The sequence below is a fragment of the Sturnira hondurensis genome, unplaced genomic scaffold, assembly GCF_014824575.4.
Source record: "Sturnira hondurensis isolate 20B ecotype Veracruz unplaced genomic scaffold, ASM1482457v3 Scaffold0004136, whole genome shotgun sequence".
NCBI lineage: Eukaryota > Metazoa > Chordata > Mammalia > Chiroptera > Phyllostomidae > Sturnira > Sturnira hondurensis.
The window spans coordinates 27,343,522-27,365,921 of NW_028076767.1; the positions used below are offsets into that span (position 1 = coordinate 27,343,522).

The 22,400-nt window shown below is 53.6% G+C and overlaps 1 protein-coding gene across 3 annotated transcripts in view; it reads left to right on the forward strand.

Annotated features, from left to right (window-relative positions):
• Positions 1–22,400, forward strand: part of TOX2 (TOX high mobility group box family member 2) — a 107,522-nt gene that overhangs the window by 24,111 nt on the left and 61,011 nt on the right. For 2 of the 3 annotated variants that reach the window (XM_037044110.1, XM_037044111.1), the window contains exon 2: positions 22,150–22,215. The exons of the other annotated variant lie outside the window; for it this stretch is intronic. In XM_037044110.1, coding sequence (XP_036900005.1) covers positions 22,150–22,215 — 66 coding nt within the window. The remainder of the gene's footprint in view (positions 1–22,149; positions 22,216–22,400) is intronic. 3 annotated transcript variants of the gene reach the window in all.

Genomic DNA, 22,400 nt, shown 5'->3' on the forward strand with positions numbered 1-22,400 from the left:
AGGTCTGCTTTTCCTCCGTTGGACTCTCCCAGGTGAACCGAGAGACACCGAGAACAGGAGTTTCTTGCCCCTGTGTGATCTCTACTTTCTCCACCCTGGGTCTTGGAGCAAGAGGCTGCAGGTCCCCAGGTCTGCTGGGGATGGCTTTGGAGCCAGCCAACCAGCCAGCAGGGAAACAGTGACTGAGTGCCTGCTGGGTACCAGGTCTGGGTTAGGTTTCAAACCTCTGTGACCCAAGTACCTGTAGTGACAAAGGGCAAGATTCTTGAGCCTTGCAAGTCTCATCCTCTTCATCCATAAATGGGGACATGGATACCCTCTTCCCTCTGTTGTGATGACTGTGTGTGTGAGTGTGCATGCTTGTACACACATGCACATGCAACCTAACACGTTGCCTGATCAGTGGTAGGACCTCTGTAAATGTTGAGGGAATGAATGAATGAACAGATGACCCAGAACATCCAGCTCTTCTCAGGAGGATTCCATGGCTCACATTGTGTGTGCACGTGTGTTCTTGGGGACTTCCTCTTGTGCGTTTAGCTGGAGACCTCGAGTTCTGGTTCTTCCCTTAGGGAGCTTGACTCTAAAGTCACAGTCTGCTTCCCAGCCCTGGCTGATGTGATTTTCCCTGCTCACTTTCACAGGCACCTGACTGGGAGAGGGATCATTAACAGGGACTTACTGGCTGCCTTGAAACAAAACTAACTTTAGCTTGCGTAATACTGGTCACCTGCGTGGTGTTGATGGGGGTCTTGGGAGAACAGCCAGCCAGCAAAGCTGTGTTTGCTGAGAGCCCTGGGCTGGCCAGGGAGGAAGGCCTTCCAAGGTGGTGGTCTTGGAAGGGAGGACATGGAGTCTCACCACCCCTTCACACCCCCCTGAACATGGTGATCAGAGGCCGAACCCAAGCTTAAGGCTTTCTTGGCTCTGTTCCTGGAGTTCAGTGTGACCTTGGCAGGTCACCTTACCTCTCTGAGCCACAGTTTCCTTGCCTACAAAATGGCAGATTGTTGGGCGGATTAAGTGGGAAAAGATATCGAAAGCATGCCCACCAGCGGGGTGCTTGCTCCGTAAAGATGCCCACACTCGTTGTGAAGGGGCCCAGGGTGTCTGCTGGCACACAGGGTCTGGCACTCAGCAGGCATCCTGGAATGTGGAAAGCATGAAGGTGCCCAGGGAAGCTGGAGTTATGTGTGTGTCCTGCTAAGTAACTGCTTTGTGATCCTGGGCAAGTTCCTTACCTTCCTTTGGTCCCTGATTCTCTCAGGAAAGTGATTCAGGCTGTTCCCACCAGCCCCGACTATTCTACTCCATGTTGGAAATCAGGGCTGTGGGTGGGACCTCTGGAGGATGGGGAGCGTCCTGTTTGAAATGAACTTCCTTTCGAGGTCAGTGGTATCTGCAAATACTTTCTTCTCCCGGCTGCCCCGGGCATTCACAAGCCAGTAATTAGTGCAATGGTGAGCAGAGGGAGGGAGGCGGTCTCCCGAGGGGGCAGCTCTGACACAGCTGTGACGGCCTCAGAGGGGTCCGAGGGCTGCCCGGCCTGGCACCTGTTCCACGTGTGGACAACCACAAACGAAGCCCTGGCATATCGTAGATGGGGGGTGGATGCCAGCTTCTCCCAGACCCCGAAGGCCAGTTCCCAGGGAGGGCTTGGGGTCCCCTGCTGTTGTGGGTGTTGCGATGGGCCCTGGAGTGGGAATTGGGGGGTGTGGACCGGCAGACTTCACCTGCTTGATTTCCAGCTGTGAGACTTCCAGCCATGTACCCACCTGTCCGGGTCTTACTCGCCGCGCAGGACAGCGGAGCACAGGAGCAGCAGCCCCTTAAGAGTGGGGGAGTCATGTAGAAAGACAGCTTTGATTGGCACGTCCCTGCCCTAGAGGGTTCATCGGAGGAGACAGTGGCTTTAACTGGTCCTTGTCTTGATTCACACTTCCTCCCCCGACATGCCCTCCACCGCCATGCCCTGTCTCAGTAAACACCACGACTGTCCCCTCCTTGGTTTAAGTCATCCTTGACTCCCCTCTCTGCCTCATTCCCTGCAGGTTGTCTCACTCCCCACTGGCTCCACCTTCAGGGCACAACCATTAACTCCCTAATTCGCCTGGGTGACTACGGGTGGGGCAGGGGGCACTCTCCTAGCCCCGCCCACCCCACCTTCCCCCTTAGAACCTGCTCTCCTCACAGCAGCCAGTGGGATCTCTGAACCACGGCCCTGCTCAAAGCCTTTTATTGGCTCTCCCAGGTAGCCTGGTGGATCTGTTTGGATACCCTCAGCATGCCCACCGGAGGGGCCAAGGCACATGTCCGATTTCAGTTTCTGCAGCCAGCAAGCCAGCTTCTGCCTCCTGCCTCCCAGGCAGAACCACTGCCCTCCCGCTTTCAAAGCCCCCTTCGCCACTGACCAAGTTACCATGCTTCTTTTTGTTGCATAGGCAGCCCCTTCTGTCTAGAAGCAGGAGTTTCCTCTACCTACCAAGTTCCTACTAATTCTTGTAGACAGAGATGGCATCATTGCTTTCCAGAAGCCACGGTCTGAGCCAGGGACTCTTGCATGTGCCCACTCTGTCAGTCCTGTGATGCCCTTGAGGGGCTACACCCGTGTACAGTGCAGCATTATCCTCCCGCCTTCTGGAAGTCTGGAGAGCACAGAGTATTTGCTTGGGAAACAGTAATTTAGGCAGTAAGTGCAAAGATCCTTGCAAATTACGTACAATACCTTCAGACCTAGACAGACTGGATTAGAATCCTCAGCCTGTGGTTTCATTTGGCTGTGTGATCTTGGACAAGCCGCCTAACCTCTCTGAGCTTGGAGGGCCATGAGGAGTGATAAGATGACACCTATAACCAGTGCCTTTTTTCCCCTCACTTGCTGGGCAATAAATGTCTCCAAAGACACTTGGGACACTTAAATGGCCCCTCCCCAAGAAGAGCAAACCCAAAGAGGGGCCACGCTCAGTGCCCTCCCCGCCACCCAGTACTGTCCACAGTGGAGCCCTGCATAGAACCCCAAACAGGAGCAAAAATAGCAGCCTTCGGGCAACCAGAGACGTGGAAACCACAGGAAGAAGCCGCAGGCCGAGCGGATGTCAACAGCTCTGAAGCCCCGCTGAGGTTCTTCCCGTGAGCAGGGCCGTGCGGCCCTCACCCGTGCCCTCGCGGGCTCCTCTCGCCACAGCATCAGATAAGGTCTCGGAAAAAGTGCTAGCTTCCTCTCTCTGGGGAGAGGGGGTGGTAATCACAGTGCCATCCGTGGGGTGTGCTCCATGCCCGCTGCCTCTCTGGCTTCTCCTCCCCCTGCCCCTTGCTTGTTCTGCCCACCCTACTGGTCTCCACCGGCACACTCCCACCCGAGGGCCTGTCCACAGGTTGTTCCTCCCCCACATACCTGCCTGGCCCACTCCCTCACCTCCTTCTAGCCTTGGCTCAACTGTCACTTTCTTAATGAGCCTCCCTTGACCGCCCTATTGAGTGCCCTATGAGTGCCCTATGAGTGCCCTCCGCCCTGGCACTGTGGTCCACTTCCGCTGCTTTCTGTGGTTCTTAGAACCTTCTACCCTACTACGTAAGTGACTTATTCACCACGCTCCTTGTTTGTTTTCTGTCTCCAATGCGAGAGGGAAGCTCCAGGGATCTCTGGTCACTACTGTCTCCTGGGGGCCTGGAGCAGAGCCTAGCACCAAGCAGATGCACAATGAGCCTTCCTCTAGGCCACAATGCACGAGTGAAGGGAGAAGAGTGGGCCCAGCGGGAGAAGGTCAGGCTAAGGTTGTTTGGTTCTTGTTTCGTGTGTCTGCACACACCTGGGCCCATGCACACGTGTATGCACATGCTGTCAGGCATGTTTTGAGCCTCTAAGAGTTCAGGACAAGGCCAGCCCAGGGCTGATGGTCATCCAGTAGCTTGTAGGAAGAACCGATGGCAATGCCAGGTTACAGGAGACCTGTGCCCCAGGCCAAGGGCCTTAGCAAATCCAAGAGTGTTCCAACCGACAGGAGAGGAGTGGTCTGATGGGAGCGGTGGGGCTGGAGACATCAGCAGGACCTGGAGACCAGGGGGAAAACGTGGGCCTTCACCCCGAGGACAGCAGGAACCTTGAGAGGGTTTTCAGCAGGGGAGTGATTACATGGTTTAGGACAGGCTTCTCTGGGTTTGTAAGTAGGCGCCAAAACCCCATCTTTGTGCTCCTACCTTCTGAGAGTCCACTCTGTGGCAGGAACCCCTTGGCAATGCTTTCTACAAGGTTTCTTATGAACCCATTACATAGATGAGAAAACTGAGACTCACGGAATGGAGTCCCACAGAATCCATTCTTCATAGGGCAGCCTGAGTCACTTTTAAACAAAAAATCAGAGCATGTTTCTCCTCTGCAAAAAACTCTCCAAGGGCTTCCTGTTTGGGATAAAATCCAAGTGCCTGTGGTGGCCCTCGGACCCACGTGCTTTGACCCCTGCTGACCACTCCGCTCTCCTCCTTGCCCCACCCCTCTGCTTCCTATGCTCCAGTCACATGATTCCCAGATGAGGGCTACTTGCTCACTGACCCCCAGGACATGGCACTCGCTGACCCTTCTGCCCACAGTGCTCCACCCCTAGTCAGCTCGCAGCAGGTTCCTTCTCCTCCCTCACAGCACCCTTGGTTTAACTGCCCTCTCAGAAGACACACCTTGCCAAGCATGTTTCTCCCCGTCTTCTATCTCTGCAGTCTCTCGGTTTGCTCTGTGGCATTGAACAGAATTATAGCCGTTTCGGTGTGCTTGCTTGTCTGCTACCTGCCTCCCCCTGTGGAGTCTGCGGCCTGTGGGGGCTGGGGCCATGCCCCCACAGGCTGGGGGGAGCTCTGGGCCTGCCGGTGCTTCTGGACCTGTCCAGCGCCTGAGGAGGAGCAGCCCAATTGCTGTCACACCGGCTCTTGGTCCAGTCCCAGTGTGGTCCACGTCCCCTCTAACGTGCAGCGCTCTGCCTGCGTGTCAGCAGGCTGGGGGATCCACACGTGCTCGTGGAAAGATGTCCGATCTGGACTCGATCCCAGCTCAGCCACCCAATAACTATGAGACCCTGGGCAGTTTTCTTTACGTTTCTTAGCCCGAGTCTCCTCATCTGTAAAATGGGCGTATAGAAGGATGGTCTCTCAAGGGCCTAGCCCAGGTGCGCCCAGCCCTTGATGTAGCTCTGAACTCCCCCATCTGAAACCCCATGCGTCCTGGCTGGTGGGCTGCAGACCATGTCTGCTGATGCTGAAGACACTCGCGGGACCCACGAGCAGAGCCAGAAACCTCCCGTTTCCTCTGGGTTCCTCAGCAGCCAGCACCCTCCAAGTCACCTGGGGTTAAGTTGGGTTTTGTTGGCCGAGGGACAGAGGTTAAAGCTTGGGCAGAATGAGCCCAGGTGCACAAGCATTTTTGGTTTGATTTAAAAGGCAAAACTTTTTCATATGAATCATCAGAAGAAGAAATCAGAAGGAAGTGTGTGACCAAGGAGAGGAAATTAGGGTTTACATGCGATGTGAGTCACCCCTTTTCTGACTCTCTGGGGATCCCTTGTTCTTGGCAGTTTTCATTCACCTCTGACACTCTCAGTTCTGCATTTTGGAAAACATACTGGGGACTGTCGCGGTTTTACTCTGGCTCCTGCCCTGCTTCCCTTTCTACCACCAATGTAGATTTCTCTTTTTGAGTCACTGCCACACTGTTTTAGTTCTTATTGCTTTATTGAATGTTTTCCCTACCCAGGTTCTGCTCAGAGTCCCGCTCCCTGGTCCTGCCCAGACTATTATGGTGGCTTCTGCCTGGTCTCCAGGATAGGCTCCAGTTTTACCTTCCCCAACCAATTCTGTTATTTTTTAAGATTCTATTTATTTTCAGAGAAAAGGGATGGGAGAGAGAAAGAAAGGAAGAGAAACATTGCTTTGAGAGAGAAACATCCATCAGTTGCCTCTCGAACATGCCTCCACTGGGGACCGAACCCACAACCCAGCATGGGCCCTGACCAGGATTCAAACCGCTAACCTTTCCGTTTGCAGGACAATGCCCAACCAACTGAGCCACACTGGTCAGGGGCTCAACCCAGTCTTCATTCTGAAGCCAGAGGCCAGCTTCTAAAAGGCAGCTCACATTCCGGGGTTCAGCCTCACCCCCCGGTGCAGCCCTGAGCTCTGTCGGGGTACGGTCCTGCTTGCCTTTGGGTCTCAGCTCTCACTGCCTTCCTCTGCAATGAATGCGCCCTCCTCTCCAGCTCTCTGCCTTGGCAGATGCTCTTCCCGCTGCCCTCTCCCTTCCGTTCCGGGCCTTCTCCCCTCACCTGGCTAATTCTGTTCAGCCAGCAGGTAGATCTGCCTGGAAGCCACCCACCTGCTCTGAGCAGGCTATCGGCTCCCATGTACGCTGGTTCCCAGTATACTTATCACCCGCATCTTAATCCTGTTCCCCTCACCACGCCACCCCTTCTTCGGGAGGACAGACTGTCCCTTCCATCACGGGTATCCTCCCCAGCACTCAGAACAGGAGGCTGTTTTAAACAAGACAGAGTGGATAGCCCTGCTTCATGGCCATTGTGGTGAGGGGGTGACAAATGGGCAGTGTGGTGAGGGGGCAGTAGGCAGGGGTCTCCTGGGTCCTCGTCTACCCTGCTTCTGTCCGGCTCTCTGCCTGGGGTGGGGGTGGGGCAGGGAGGATGGGGGGGCGGCCACCATATTGCTTTTCAGTAGACTGGAAACTGTTTTCACGGACAGCGGTGGTCGGAAATATCACACTTTCATTATAATAGGTGTATTTTATGTACATTTCTCCCTTTGTCATCAAATCCAGTGCATATTTTTCTTTCTGTGTGTTTGTTTCCGGGCAGATCGCCTCCCGTGTGACTTTCCTGCTTCTGTGCCGTGTCTTTCTGTCTTTCAACATCTTGCTGCCTCTTTAATTTGACTGAGCCATTTCTACACCGTATATATTAACTGTCTCATCGTGGGTGCTATTTTCTTAGGCTGATGTCCTTTTCATTTTGGTTTTATTATGCTTCCTTCTGCAGGAGATATTAATGCATATATATTTGAATCTGTCAATCTCTCTTCCTCCGTGATTGCTTTGAGGGCTGAGGAAGTTATCCTGCCACCGCACATCTGATAAACATTCTGTTCTGTTTTCTGATATTTCCCTAAAACATGACTTTTTAATCTTAACTCTTTAATCTGTTTCGAGTACATTCTGGTGGGCGGCTTGCAGTGGGTGTCTAGCTCAGTGTTCCTAAGTAGGAACAGGCCACCCCTGCCACCCCCGTTCTGTTTATTCAATCGTTGGTCTGTGTCTCTTTGTTTCCAAAAGGAGAGACCAAACAGGGTCGTTGTGTGGGCGTGAGCTGGCACGGCCAAGCCTGTGGCGTCGCCGCTGCCTAGCCCTGTGACCCTGGAGCTCATCGCCTGAACTGAACTTTTCATCTCTATTAAACGGGGTCATCAGACCTCCCTCGTAGGCTTGTGGCAAAGACTGAGCGAAATACCAGGTGTGACGTGTGTCCCACGGCCCTGGGTGTGTGGTAGGTGCCCTCCTTAGCCGTGGCATGATTCCACACACGGAGGAGTCGAAGTCTGCACCTTCTCCTTTGTTTCACTGACTTCAAGTTCTCCTGCGACGTCACTACCACACGGCTTTGCTTAATTGTTGGTTCACAGAATGCTTTGCTGTCTGGCCACACTAGGCACCCGATCGTGACCCTCCTTTTAGAAATGTTGCTTCAAACTCTGACCATTTTTTTCTTCAGTGAATGTGGATTCCCACCCCCAATCCCCATCCACTCTGCACTGTAGCCCCTCTTCTCCCTTAAACAACCCCCCCACCAGCTTTTCCACCCCTCCAGCTGCCTAGCCTTTGCTCACTCTGGTCCCTCTACCCAACAGGTGTGCAAACGCCCTTACCTGGCCTATGGCCTTGTCACCGTCATGTGTCATCCTCGCTGATGCCTATACTCCCTGTGAACCCCAAGCTTCCCTGGGGATCCATTCTGTGTCCCCGGGCCCTTCAGAGACTGGCAAGTGGCCAAGTGCATTGATTGTAGCGGGTCAGATCAGGGCTTAGCAAAGGCAGGGATGCTCCCTGCAACCTTGCACTAGAAAGTGGCTTCTTCTGGGGTCACAAGCTCAGCAGGCCTGGTAATGTGGCAGCCACAACCCTCCGCGTGCTGTTGCCAGTAACTCTGGGCTGTCTACCAGCCCCAGCCTCGGCTTCCCCAGTGGGATCATGAGAAGGTCTCTGAGGTCCTATCAGCCTGAGTCCTTATGACTTACTTACACTGGGTGGCCCTATAGCACAGGGGGCAAACACAAGGCCCGTGGGCCAAAACCAGCCCTCCACCTTGTTTTATTTGGCCTGGCACCTGGTTTCTACCCGGCAGCAGCCCAGAGCTCTCACTTCACTGTTAAGGAGTAGTTACATTTATACAGTCCTAAAATTACATTCGGCCCTTTGACGGCAACCACACAGCTGATGTGGCCCCCAGTGAAAATGAGTTTGACAGCTTTGCTCTATAGTAAAGATGAACTAGAAGACCTCATTGGCATCTGCTGGGCCTTGGAGCATGGTTTGCTCTCTTTCTGTTTCCTGGGGAGAAAAGTCTGTTAGAACAGAGCCCTCCACCCTACCCCACTGCCCTCCTGGCTGCTGAGCTGGGTGCCCAGGGAGAGCCCAGACCCAGAGCAGAGCAGAGGTCCCAGAGTGGGACCCCCCCCACCACAGCCCACAGCGGCTGGGAGTGTGGAGCTGGCCCTGAACCCAGGTCTGCGGGTTTCCAGAACTGCCCCAGTGTCCTCTAGGCTCCCAAGTCCAAGGCTGGCTTTAATACAGCACCAGAGAGCACAGCTGCCAAGGTTACAAATGTCATTTCCTGTGTTATCTGGTCCTGACAGAAGGAAGTGAACGGGGTACTTTGTCTGTGTTAGGTTTTGGGGTTAGATGCAAAAATGCCAAGTTCATATGACCTAGAAAACCTTTCTAGGTCAAATTACACGTTCAAAAGGTTCCCCCCCCTTCTTTTCTTCTTTTTTTAACCACCCCACGATTGAATGCTGTTGTTGACATATTTCCCTTCCAACAATACAAGCCCTTTGTGGCATGATTGAGGCTTGTTTTGTAGGAGCGGGGAGAAAATATCTTCCAGATCATCTGCTGCTCATTGTCGCAGCCACACTCGCTCCCTCCCCACCCCCCGCCCCCCCATCGCCACAGTCCTACCCGACATACGCTCCTTTGGCTGTTAGTTAATTGTTTTTGGCAAGGATCTGCTTTGGGACTTGGTCCCAACTGCTCAGATGGGAGGTAACTGTGAGGCATGCATNCCCTTCCAACAATACAAGCCCTTTGTGGCATGATTGAGGCTTGTTTTGTAGGAGCGGGGAGAAAATATCTTCCAGATCATCTGCTGCTCATTGTCGCAGCCACACTCGCTCCCTCCCCACCCCCCGCCCCCCCATCGCCACAGTCCTACCCGACATACGCTCCTTTGGCTGTTAGTTAATTGTCTTTGGCAAGGATCTGCTTTGGGACTTGTTCCCAAATGCTTGGATGGGAGGTAACTGTCAGGCATGCATGCAAGCAGCGCCGGGCGACCCGAAGCTCTGGACCACTGACCACTGACCGTAGCTCAGTCTCTGCGTCTTTGTGAGGTGGCAGGGCGAGGCCACGGGGGTGGCCTGGCCTCAGCGTTCGAGCCCGGGCTCTGGAGTTCCAGTTCCTGGGTTTGAATCCTGGCTCTGCCCCTGAGCAGCCATGTGACCTTGGGCAAACCACTTACCCTTGCTTGTCCTCAGTTTCTTCATTGGTAAAATGGGAGAGTAGGAGTGGAACTTGCCTCCGAGGGTTGTGAGGGTTACCGGTTAAAATTCATGAGTCAATTGAAAGAGTGCCTGGCCGATGGTGAGCACCACGGACGTGCTGGCCCTGTTAGAGTGAGGGATCCTCGCCGTAGGGGATGCTGCCGTAAGTCACCAGATCTCTTCCCGAGTGAGACACGCATGTCGCCAGCTGTTGAGAATGTTGACTGCAGCGGGCTCACAGCTGAGTCTCTCCCTGGGTGTGGGCCTTGGTGGAAAGAGGGGGTACCCTCCCCCGGGCAGCCTGGATGTGACAACTGGGAATGCAGTGGCCGGGCTCCCTGCCGCAATTGGGGTCTTCACTGCAGAGCCATCCCGGCTCCAGACTTGGGACCGGCCGAGGCTTCAGATGGTACCTTGTTACGGTTCACCCTGTGCACCTGCCCCGTCCTGCTTCCTCACTGTCCTACACGGCTCCCCTGTGGGCTCCTGCCTCACTCTCAGGGCGTGTTATCCTGGGTCCTGTCCTAAAACCACAGGTGACCACCAGATGCCGAATGGGTCTTGAAGTCCATTTAAAAACACACGTTCCTTTCACTTGCTTGCATTTCCAGAAGCTCTTCGAGGTGTGGCCTGAGGGGTTCCCACAGTCCCTGTGCCTTCTCTGGGCTTGTGCCATGTATGCGCGAGACGCGCCTCGGTGAGCTCCCTGCCCTGGAGGGTCCTGGCCAGACGTGTGTGGGCAGGGTGTGGCGTCAGGACCCTGTTCATGCGGGAAGAGGAAGGTCTGGTTCCTGGAGACACCACAAAACTTTAAACTGACTGAACTTGCCCATTCACCCCGTCCACATGCAGATGAGGAAACTGAGGCCCAGAGACAGGAAGGCCTTGTTCAAGGCCACACACCGAGCAAGCGCTTCTCTTCAGCTTCTGGACGGAGAAATAGTGGGATTGGCTGGTCTTAGAAGTGGACATGGGGCAGCTGGTTATGGCGTTATGGTCCAGTCAGTGCTTTTGTAGATGCTTCCGAGCAGAGGGACAGCCCCTCTGGTCTGGGAGCCGATGTCAGCGGTGGCTTTCTGGAGGGGGACGGCGTCGGGACAAATGGGAGTCAGCTGCAAGGAGAGGAAAGAGAAGGGCGTTCAGGTGGAGGGTGCAGAGCCGCAGAGGCCTAGGTGTGTGTGGTGGGATGCATGCACAGCACCGGAGGCATCTCAGAGATGCAGAGCAGGGCACAGGCATGAGAGGCACGGGAGGCCAGCCTGGACGGCCGGGTTGGTAGGGTGTAGGTCCCCACGTGCTTCAAATGGCACAGAAAAGAACTTGGACTTCTCCCCAGCAAGGAAGTTGGGGCTCGAAGGAGAGGGACCTGACAGGACAGAACCAGAAAGCAGTCTTTTCTATCATGATCCCCACTGGCCCCTCACTGTGGGATTGAGTCTGTGCTCAGTAAACAGTTGTGGAATGAATGAATGAATGAATGAATAATGGAAGATTGTTCAGGAGAAAGATGGCTTCACCTGCAGTGGGGGTGGGGCAGGTGGGAGTAGGGAAGAGCCCTAGGCTTTCAAAAAGCCAACTCCCCGGGGGTGTGGGTCCCTGTCCTCTCTCCTTCCCACCCCAGAGGATCCCAGTGGTGCCAGTTAGATGAGACTCTGGGCAACGGGGGGCGCAGGTGGGACGAGCTGAGTACACACTTGGTGGCATCTTCTGCAGCAGAAGCCACGGGGTAGAAGGTCGGTAGAGTCACGGGCCCAGTCTGACCGGGCCTGGCCCTGCCTATTGGTCAGCCTCCTCGACCACGCCCTGACCCGCTTTCCCCGCCCCAGCTCCCCCCCGAGCCGCAGGCAGCGTCTGCAGCCCCCTTGGAACCATTCCTCCTTGGAGCGGCCAAATGAAAATGTTTGTTGAAAACAACATGTGCATAATTAAAGCTTAATGAGCGCTTGTCTGTTTGGAATGTGCAATTAGATTTATAATCCGGGATGGGAGCAAGCTCCAAATGGCTTTCAATGGAACTGAGAGAGAGGATAATTTTTGCCATAAATCTGCGGTAATGCGGACACCGTGTAAGCTACCATCAATGGCAGGGATACAGGCATGCCAGGCAGCCATGCGCTGCCCACTGGGCCGACCTGCCCGTCAGTCCCTTTTGGCAGCTGCAGCTGGATCACACCTTGTGCTGGGAGCCACCAATGGTCTCTGAGGTGTGTCTGCCCTGGGCTGGGGCTGGAGCTCCTGCCTGCGGTCTGTGAGCTCTGTGAAGCAGGCTGACTGTCGGGAGATGGGGCGGTGCCGAGTCCAGCTGCTCTGATCCCCGGGGGGCATGACCAGGTGAGGAAGGCTGCACTGTGACCCTGATCACCCCTGGGCTGGGTTGTGGCTCCCTATTTTGTTCTCTGCTGGATCCCAGCACCCAGCACTCGGTGAACATTGTTGAATGAGTGAAAGTCTCTGTATGAGACTCTTGCCTTGGACAAGACAATCTCCCTCTCTGGGCCTCTGGTTCCTGGTGTCTCTCAGGTGAATTGCATTGAGGTATTGCTGCTGTGGACTCCTCCATCTCCGTGGTTCTGAGTCTGGAGCAGAGGGTGGCTGGGACAGCACCTCGATCAGCACAGCCTGGCAGAAATATAATGCAAATTACATATTTAATGTTAAATTCTCTAGTAGCCACATTTTTAAAAGTAAAAAGAAACAGGTGAAATTTATTTTAATGATATATATTACTTAACCTCCTATAACCAAAGTCTTGTCATTTCAAAATATAATTGATAGAAATATACCAATGAGGCATTTTACATTCTTTGTGGGGTTGTTGCTATAGTAAGTCTTTGAGACCCATGTGTGTGTCTTACACTCACTACACATCTGAATCTCGACCAGCCTCTTCTACGTGCTCTCTCAAAGCCACACATGTCAGTGGCCACCGCCCTGGACGGCGCAGGTCTGGAAGGAGCATGTTCTGAGGCCGGTGGGAGGCCTCTGCTTCCTCGTCTGTAATCTGGGGGCAGTGATGCCCACGGCCCGGAGCAGCCAGGTGCCTGGTGGCGCTCCAGCACCAGAGCTGTAGTGGTTACTGGGTTTCCCACAGCCTCTCAATGTTTTTCCTTGATTAAAGCACGCGGCACCGTTCAAACCAGCTCCCCTCAGCAACAGGGAAGAGGGACCTGCGGCGGCCACAGCACCGGGCTTGTACGCGAGGCATGCTCCCAGACCCTCTGGCAGTCTGTGCCAAAGGCGATGTCCCCTCACGGGTACATAAGGCCCCAGGCCTAGAGTCGTGACATCACCAGCTTACAAATGGTGAGAGTGAGAAGCCAGTGTGGGCTTTTGAAGGACCAGCAGCCTGGACTGCAGACTCTGCTTGGGTACATCCTGGCTGTGTGGCCCCGGGCAGATCCCCTAACCTCTCTGGTCCTCATTCATCACACTGGATTGTATTTCTCAGCAGGTGGAATAAGAATGTGTGTTATGCCTGGCAAAGCAGGACGACCAATAAAGAGAAAGCCTCTTTGGGGGCGGGAGGTAAAAACTGATATCTGATGTTTCAGGAGGAAGCATGAAAGTCATCATTGTGGGAAAAATCAGCCCTAGTTGGAGTCTCCTATGAAGATTTTAATTTATGAATTTTATTTCAAATTAGACATGGCGGCTAGAGGCATCAGAGGCCTTTGACCTTAAAGGTTCGCATGGAGCCCCACTCAATTTCCTCCTTCACTGAAGAGAGACAATGATAACACCCTTGTAGAATTGTTGAGAGGATTAACTGAGAGCGTAAGTAATAGTGAATGGTTATTAGTGCCTTCACTGTACCAGCCAATGTTTTGAGCACTTTCTGTATATTAATTTATTTAATCCAAATGATAGTCATACCCATTTTCCAGACGAGAAAACTGAGGCAGAGTAGCTTAGCTAAAAAGTCTCACAGCTTGAAAAGAAAGCCAGGGATTTGAACTCAGGCAGCCTGACATCAGGGCCCACGTTTGTAACCACGGTGCTATCACCCTTCCCTAGGTGGCAGTGAGCCTGGGCTTCAGCAGACAGGGCTGGGTCAGACTTTGAGCCTGGGACTCTGTCCCTGTCCCGTCCCATCTGTGGGGTGCCTTTCTGCCCACCTCCCCCAGCATCTTCTGGTCCTGATGTGTATCTCTCTGAGAGACTTCCACCTAAAACCGCACTCCCGGCAGGGCCCAGGGTGCAGCTGCCTCATTTGCCGCCTCTGTCTTTTGAACCGTGTTTTATCTGTGTCGAGTGAGTGTTCTCACGGCCCGATGTGGGGGCTGGAGAGAGCAGTATGTGCGGCTTTGATTGTTTCCTCTTTAGATCTTCTCGAGGCTCCTGTCTCGTGTCTGTGATGGGATGGGCTGAGGGCCGTGCATCCTTGGTTTTTGATCTGCATCTCTGTGCAGAGGGGAGGGGCAGCAACTTCTACAGAACAACTGTTCTTTGATGTTTGGCATCAAGTTCAGGTCCATGACGGACTGGGTGGCTTTGGGCAATCTTCCCACTCACCTGGAGCCTTGCTTTGTCCATCTCTAGAATGGGTCTCTAGTCATGCAAACTTGGAATTTCTGGGAGGGTTCCAGTGAGACCCCAGACACAGCTCTGGGATGAGGTATGGTGCAAAGGAGCTGGTCACAGCAACCTTGGGTGTCGTGTTTCCTGCGCTCCACCTGGCCAGCTCCTGGGTGCTCTCCAAGCCTCCCCATGGGGCTTCCAGGCCACCTTTGTTGGATGCCTCTCCTGAAAGACCCTCCTCCCTGCTTCCACTTTCCTGTGACGACCTTGTCCTGCCATGGGCACATTGTCAAAGAAGAGTCCATCACTCGAGATCTGATGCTGAATTCATTCATTGCCGTGCTTTGCAAAGCAAGTCTCTCCAAATCAAACAAGGGCTGGTCTTCACAGGGTTTGGAGAGGTGTGGAGTCCTGGGATGCAAGGGCTTTCAGCCTGGCTGACCCATGGCCACAGACCTGTAGCTATTTAAGACTGTTACTGACTACTTGACTTGAAGAGGCTGAGTGAACGTAAAGCTATCACGGACCAGTTGGGACGGGCTTCACATGAGTGTTGTGGTCACTTCTTCCTGTATTGGGCCTATGGGCACAGAATGGCCAGTGTTCCTTTCTCAGACTTGGAGAACAGGAACGTTTTATTCTCCCGAGCTTATCTGGAGGACGGGAGTCCCCCGTCGGCAGGGGTTGTGCCGGGATCAGTCCAGTGTGCCCAGTCTCAGTGCAGTGTCGGCACAGGGTGAGCACTCGCTAGACACAGCCAATGACAGATGCCTGTTGTCCCCTCTGTAACCTCATAGGGTAAGCACTCACTAGACACAGCCAATGCCAAATCCCCTCTGTAACCTCGTATTCCCTTTGCTTTTACCACTTTCCATTGCCTAGTGACAAGCTTTATTTATTGTAAATCCCCAGTGGTGGGGAGCATGTTACTAAGCGCACTGTAGGGCCCTGTACCTGATACAACAGCACCAACTGATTTCGTATTCCTCCAGGTCTCAGACCCAGGACCGAGAGTGGGAATGAGTGGGAGGAAGACGTGGAAGGGACAGGGTCAAGGTAAAAGGGCCGACTTTGAACAGGAGGGAGACACTTTACCTTTTCAGACTAAAGAGAAAAGGTCAGGGTGAGTGTGACGCGATGTGGGGAAGAGCAGAGACGGGGGTGGGCTCAGTGACAGAGGAGACGGGGTCCTCTGCTAGAGGACGCGGGTGAGTGTGGTTGGGGAGGGGATGAGAGTTTAGCATATAATAACAATAATAGATAACATTTATTAAGCACCTGTCAAAAATTATTACCAGTATTAAGCATTATGTTCCAGATATTACTTCATATCTAATATCTGATAACAGATATAAAAAACTTTATGAGGTAGGAATTAATAACTCCCATCATTACCATTTTATAGGTGAGGAAATTAAGGCAGAGAGAAGTTAAATTCAAGGTCATACCCAGCTAGTGAGCAGTGGGACCGACACTCTGATTCAGCAATCAGTGGCCTTGCCCAGGATATCACATTACACATAGAAGTTAAATTTAGTCCAAAGCTAATTTGGGATGGAGGCCTTAAGTTTGGGCCTGAGAGTATGGGTTTAGAGAAGCAAGCAAGACAGTTAGGATTGGAGTGCATTGCCAGGAGAAAAAAAAAGACCTGGGAAGAGTTAGATTATAGTGGGTTGAGGAAGATGGGGAGGAAGGATGGGATAATGTGTGCAAAGGCAGGGGTGCTGGGGGTTCCTGCAACATTGGGGGTGCTTGGGAGCTGAGAGCCAGGGCCAGTGGTCCTGGGGCATCTTGGATGCCAGGGTTCATGATATTCGTGGAGCCGCCGCAGGGCTTTGGTCTGAGCAGCGGAGTGATCGCCAAAATATCACTAGTGAGAGCTGGGGTGGAAAGTGGATCGGGTTGGGGAAGCTGAGCAGAAATCTTCTGCGGGTGGTTGGATCAGGAGGGCACAGAAGGCAAGGGGTCCAGAGTCACCCTGGGGGGACTGACCTTGGCGCTGTGTGGAAGGCGACGCCGTCTCTTACGATGGTGGAGCTCTGCAGAGTGCGCAGGGCTGCACATGTGTTGGGAGCTCAGAGCTGGGTGTGCTGAATTTAGGGTGCTCGCGGACCAAACGGGGAGACATCCAGGGGAAAACTGAATATTGGAACTTGGAGGTAACTTGGCTGAAGTTGAACATGGGAGAGTCAGTGAGATGTTGTCACCCTGAGAGGCCATGACATTGTCCAGGAAAAGCATGACTAGAGTTAGGAGGAAGTGTCAGACCAACTTACCTACCCACCAATTTACCCTACTCTTTCATTCACCCCGGCATCCCAGCTATCAGGCCTCTCTCCAGGCATCTTACCGCACCCCCCCCCCGACCAACCATCTATTTGATTGTCTCACCTACCATCTCAATCATCTTCCTATTCACCTGTCCCTCTGTACCCACCCAGCCCTCCCATCTCGTCCATCCATCCATCCATCCATCCATTAATCTCTCTCATCCCACCGTCCAATCCAGACATCCCGACCACCTACGTGCCCCTCCATCCCTTCATCCCACCTACCCATCTCACCTTCCGATTCCATCAATTCAGCCATGGTATCATCTGTGTATCCCCTTACTGGCCCATCTTTTCCACGCATTCCCCAAACCACTCAGCTTTCCCCTCGTCCATCCATCCATCCATCCTATTCATCCATCCTCCCTTCCTTCCATCTATTCATCCGCCCCCTTACCACATTTGTTCACCCCACAGATATTTAATGTATGCCTATTGTGAATAGGTGACTCTGTGGCTCATAAGAATGAGGAAACTGAGGCTTCGAGCAGTTGAGGAGCTTGCCCGAGGGGCTCAGATAAAGCCAGTAGCATTTGACTAAGATCAGAGCACCTCACCTTTCACCTTGGCTGCCTATCTGCTATGTTTCCTTAAAGGTAAGAAAGGAGCCCTGGCTGGTGTGTTGCTCAGTGGATTCAGCATCAGCCTGCAAACCGAAGCATGGCTGGTTCAATTCCCAGAAAGGGCGCATGCCTGGGTTTCGGGTCAGGTCCCCAGTAGGAGGGAGCGCAAGCGGCAACCACTCGTGGATGTTTCTCTCCTTCCCTTTCTCCCTCCCTTCCCCTTTCTCTAAAAATAAGTAAATAAAATCTTTTTTAAAAGATATAAAAGGATCTAGGGTGGGGGTGCTGTTGAAATAGGGGCGAGGAGCCCCCCTGGCCAAGGGGACCCCAGAGCATGGGGACCGACAGCCCCTTTAGAAGTCTCTGTGAGCCGAGTCCCTGGTGGCCGTCACGAAAGGGTTATCCCCATACATTCGATGTTTGCAAAAATGTGAGTTCTTTCAGATTCCAAAACTCATTTCCATGACAAAACTCTTGGGAAGAGAAGATGAAGGCCTGGCTTTTGCAGAACAATCTTCCAGCTGTAATGAGGACCGAAGATGGCGATGGGAAAAGGAATTATAATTAGAATATGAAATGGGGAAAATTAATCTATTCCAGTCAGTGGTAAGAGGATGTTCTGGCGTTTCACGGAAATTCTTAGGCCGTTGTTTCCCCCTGCATTTCTCTTTTCACGTTTTAAAGCATACGGAAGGTTGTGTGATGTGAAAAGAGATTTTTGACGGGAGGACGGCTAAGCTGTGAACTGTGCACAGAATCCGAGTTCATGAGCATCGTTTGCGTTGCAGGTCTCTGGGCTCTCGCCGTATGTGTCTGTGTGCACATTGATGTGAGTTACGTTTGTACAGTTGCAGATGGTGTATCGATACACACCTGAGCCTCCCCTCCACTCTCCGCGTGTGCACACTGTGTATTGTGCAGCCAGGCCCGTAAAGGGGCTGATACGTGCCTACTCACACTCGTGCTGTGGACACACTTGTTTGTGTTGGTTTCTGCAACCCCTGGATGTGGTACATGCGTGACTGAGCGCTGTCTCGAATGCTGTGTTGTGTGTGACATGGGTCCGCACTGGTTTGTGGTGCATGTGTGGTCACCATGCTGGGGCACACCGCATATGTCACATGTCTTTGCGGTCACATACACTCTCAGCATCCATTGTGCAGTGGGCATTGATGTGGGCATTTCAGTCGTGTCTGTGCTCACAGAGAAGGAGGTGGCCCCGCTGTGGCGGAGCGCAGAGGCTGGCTTAGTGACATCTCCCCCTTGCCTCTAAGTTCTTTCCTCCAGAAGGGCCCTTCCAGAAGAGGGCTGAGGGGAAGCCCCGGGCCTTAGTGTCCTGGAGGCTACCCCAGGGGAAGCCTGGGAGCCCTCAGGGTGCCCCTCTCTCCCTCCTTTCTTCTCTGCTCCAAGGGCTGTGATGTGGTGGAACCCTAGACATAGATGGGCAGAGAGCAGATGCCTCCACCACCTCAGGGGTTCTGTTCAGGGCTGCTCAGTAGCCAGGCCCTGAGCCTGGTGTGCTCCCAGGGCCCGACCAGGTGCCTGGGGGTAACCGTATGGAGGCTGGCCCGGGCCCTGCCCGGAGAACTGCCACCACCTTCTCAGGTACCTTCCTGAAAGCAGGAGACAGGTTTTACTCCTGCACTTGGCAGCTCTCTCTTGGTTGAACGGATGACTGAAGGAATAAGCCCCCTGGAGGCAGGCTCTGGTGATGTCAGGGGAGACCTACTGCCTGACCCCCTTCCTCCCCGCAGCGCACACACATCAAAACGCAGGGTCTCTTTCCTCACGTCCCCCATGCCATTCCCCACTGCTCACTGCAGAGAAGTCCTCCCTCCCTGGGCCACTAACATGTATGCATCAAACACCTATTATGTGCCAGGGCCAGGGTAATTATTGGTTATACAGTGTGGGGTGCAGCAAAGCATTGATCCCCACTGTCAAGGAGCTTTCAGCCAGGAGACCAAGCCGAAGAGGCAAACGGACCCCTCGGAAGCCCATTCTCCCCCTAACGGTGCCACCCCGGGCAACTGCTGGTCCTCCCGACAGACGTCCTTGGTTTTCAGCAGGGAAAATCATACCTGCTTCTTTAGGTTGTTGTGAGGTTTAAATGAGCCCTTTTACTTACAGAGAGTGTTTTCAGCTCTGGGTACAGTCATTCACCCATCCTCCAGGAATCTGTTGAATGCCCTCTGTGTGCATTGCGGGGAGAAAGCGCACAGCATCCCTCCTTTCCTGCTGGCTCCGTACTGGCCAGCATTGAATAAGTGGCCGTGACACAGTCACGTAGTGCCTGGGCATCAAGTAGTGCCCAGGAGCTTTCTTTGAAGGTTCCCCACCCTGCCCATCTCATCATCCCAGTCCTGATGCCGGCCCTTGTCAGGCGCCGGGGGGTTTGGAGATGACCAGGACACTGTTCCAGCCACATTACTCCCACTCAGGGGCAGGAGACAGATGTGGAGACAATCTGTGTTGTAAGCCAAAGGAAGCGACAGCGTGGCAGGCCTCCTGGAGGAGGTGGTTTCTGAACAAGGCCTTGTGTGCAGTGTGGTGGATGGAGGCCTCCATTTGGGGGTCAGTGCCCAGATCCTAGCCATGACCTAGCCTTGTCTTTTGCTAATGCAGCAGTCAGTGAAGGATCCTGCCTGTCCCTGTGCTGGAAGGGCACTTGGGAATAGCCATCAATTCCACTGCCTTCTGTGGGAAGACCCGAAAAGCCCTGTAAAGACCATGGGAATGGTGCAGTGCTGGCCCCATCCATCCATCCATCCATCCATCTATCTGTCTATCCCTCCATCCCTCCATCCCTCCATCCCTCCATCCATCCGAGAGCATTTATTGAGTATCTAGTCTGTGCCAGGCACTATTTTCAGTGCTTGGGAGCCTCCGTTTTAGCGGTGGGGGGCATCCAACAATAAGCCGTGAACTTGGTAAATTATATAGATCCTTGGAGGTAAAGGGGACTACAGAGCAAAGAACAAGGACGAGCAGGGACCTGGGAATGGTGGCGGGGACTCCCTGGGCCCTCAGAGGTGGGAGGCTGGCCTCCAGGCCAAGCCCCAGTGAGTGAAGTGGGTCTGTGTGAACCACTTGTGCCTTAAAACGGACAATCTTGTGCCCGATTGTGGGAGTGTGGATTTTTACAGTTTCTATGAGAGCGCCTTGGCGATGTCTATCAAAGTTACACGTGCACGCACAGCTGGACCCCACAATCTTACAGACTAACCCGACAGTCAGCTCACAGCCCTGTGCAATGACGAATGGAGAAAACCATTCATGGGAGCAATGCCGGGTTAGCACAGGACTAGAAACAGCTCAGTTACCACGTGCTCAGCTCCTTCCTTACACATGTTGTGTCTGTCTCGTGGAATACTAGGTACCGGAAGACAGAATTATGTCCTGATATAAAAGGCTTTCCCAGAGCGTTGCTAGGGGAAAAATAAGGTGCAAAACAGTGTGTATAATGTGCTGTCATTTAGGTAAAAGAAATGGCGGTGAAACATACGTATGCAGACCATCTCTGAAGGGAAGTAAAGGAAGCTAGTAGACACAGCAGTTGGGTCTGGAGAGAGGCCACGGATAGCTGGGAGGTCGGGTGGGAAGAGATTTTTCACTCTGTTGGTTTTTGTACTTTGCGGAATTTTGAAGCCTGTACATATAGCCTAAATTTTTTTTAAATTTTTCAATTAAAATGGCCAGCTGGTCTGCCGTTGGTGCCCCACCCAGATCCCTGCATAGCCACTAACAGGGCCACCTCCCACCTACTGTGAGCGCTGGCCGAACCAGGGTGGCTCACGGCTGGCAAGATGACTCTCTGGAGAGCTGTCCTGTGGTCAGATGGGGGCTGCCCTGTTCAGAAGTTACGCCTCCCCCTGTCTCCTAGGGCAGCCCACCACCAAGCAAAAGGCTGTCCCCTTGCTTCTCGGGGACTTACTCTGTGGTGCAGTTCACACCCAGAGCTCCCCACGGGACCAGGCTGTGTGACAAGTCTCTAGCAGAAACCATATCTCTGCAGAGTTCCCACCACGGCCCTGTCCCGTGTCCCTCCCTCCCTGTAAGGTTGTTCCTAAAGAGCACTTCTCAGGGACCACAAGCATTTGAATTCTTGATTCAGCTCTGCTTCTAGGGAACCTGTCACCTGTCTTAAGGGAAGGGAACGACCTGGAGCTGAGCCATGTGCTCTTCTGGTGTCAGCGAGACATCTCGTGAAGAGGGGACTCTGTCATTATCCCCATCTGACAGACGAGGAGCCTCAGAAGTCCTGTCACTGGCTCAAGATCACACTTCAGGGAAAAGGACAGCCGGTGGCCCCAGAGCCCACACGTCTGCCACTACACCTGCTCCCTCTTACACGGAAATCTTTCTGACTCCAGACCTGGCAGCGCCTCAGAACACAGGACTGTAGTTTCTGTACTCGGTTCCTACAGTCCCCACTGCCCGTGGCCGGAGGTGGCCTAGGGGGCAAATGCGAGGGGCAGAGCCACTTAGGATGAGAAGACCTGGAGGGCACATCCAAGGCAAGCTGTCATGACCCCAGATCTCTGGAGATCTCAGCCTCCCTCCATCATGCGGAATCCCAACTCTAGCTGACAGCCTGATGTCCTTTTGGCCAAGAGAGATATTTGCATACTTCCAGCGATGGGGAGCTCAGTATCTGACAAGGCAGGGTGCCACACCTGTGAACAATGTATAAAGGGCAGAAGGGTTTCCCCTGCTGTATCCTAAGGGTGATGGATGACGCTCACCCTCAGGGAGTGAGGCTGCTCCTCCACCCCGGAGGGAGCCCTGCCGAAATGGGGACTCGGGCTTCCTGGGCTCCATCGTGCTTCTCCTTTCCCCCCAGTGCACTCAGGCCCCCGACCACTCTGGCTTCTTCTCCTGGGCCTTCCTGAGCACATGTTATTCAGAGCTTCTCCTCTCTCTCTCTGTTCCAGTTTGATGGTGACAGTGCCTACGGGGGGATGAGTGACGGCAACCCAGAGCTCCTATCAGCCAGCCAGGTGGGTGCCCCGTCCTTCCTGAGTGTGTGTTGGGGGGGTATCTAGCCTTGAGCTGGCTGGAGCCAAGCTGCTTCTGGGGTCGGCGTGGGAGGGGTGCAGAGTCGGGCACACGGCCCGTCACTGTCCTCTTTCAGAATGATCAAGAATATCAGTTGAATTGCCTTGAAAGGGACCGTCAAACTAGG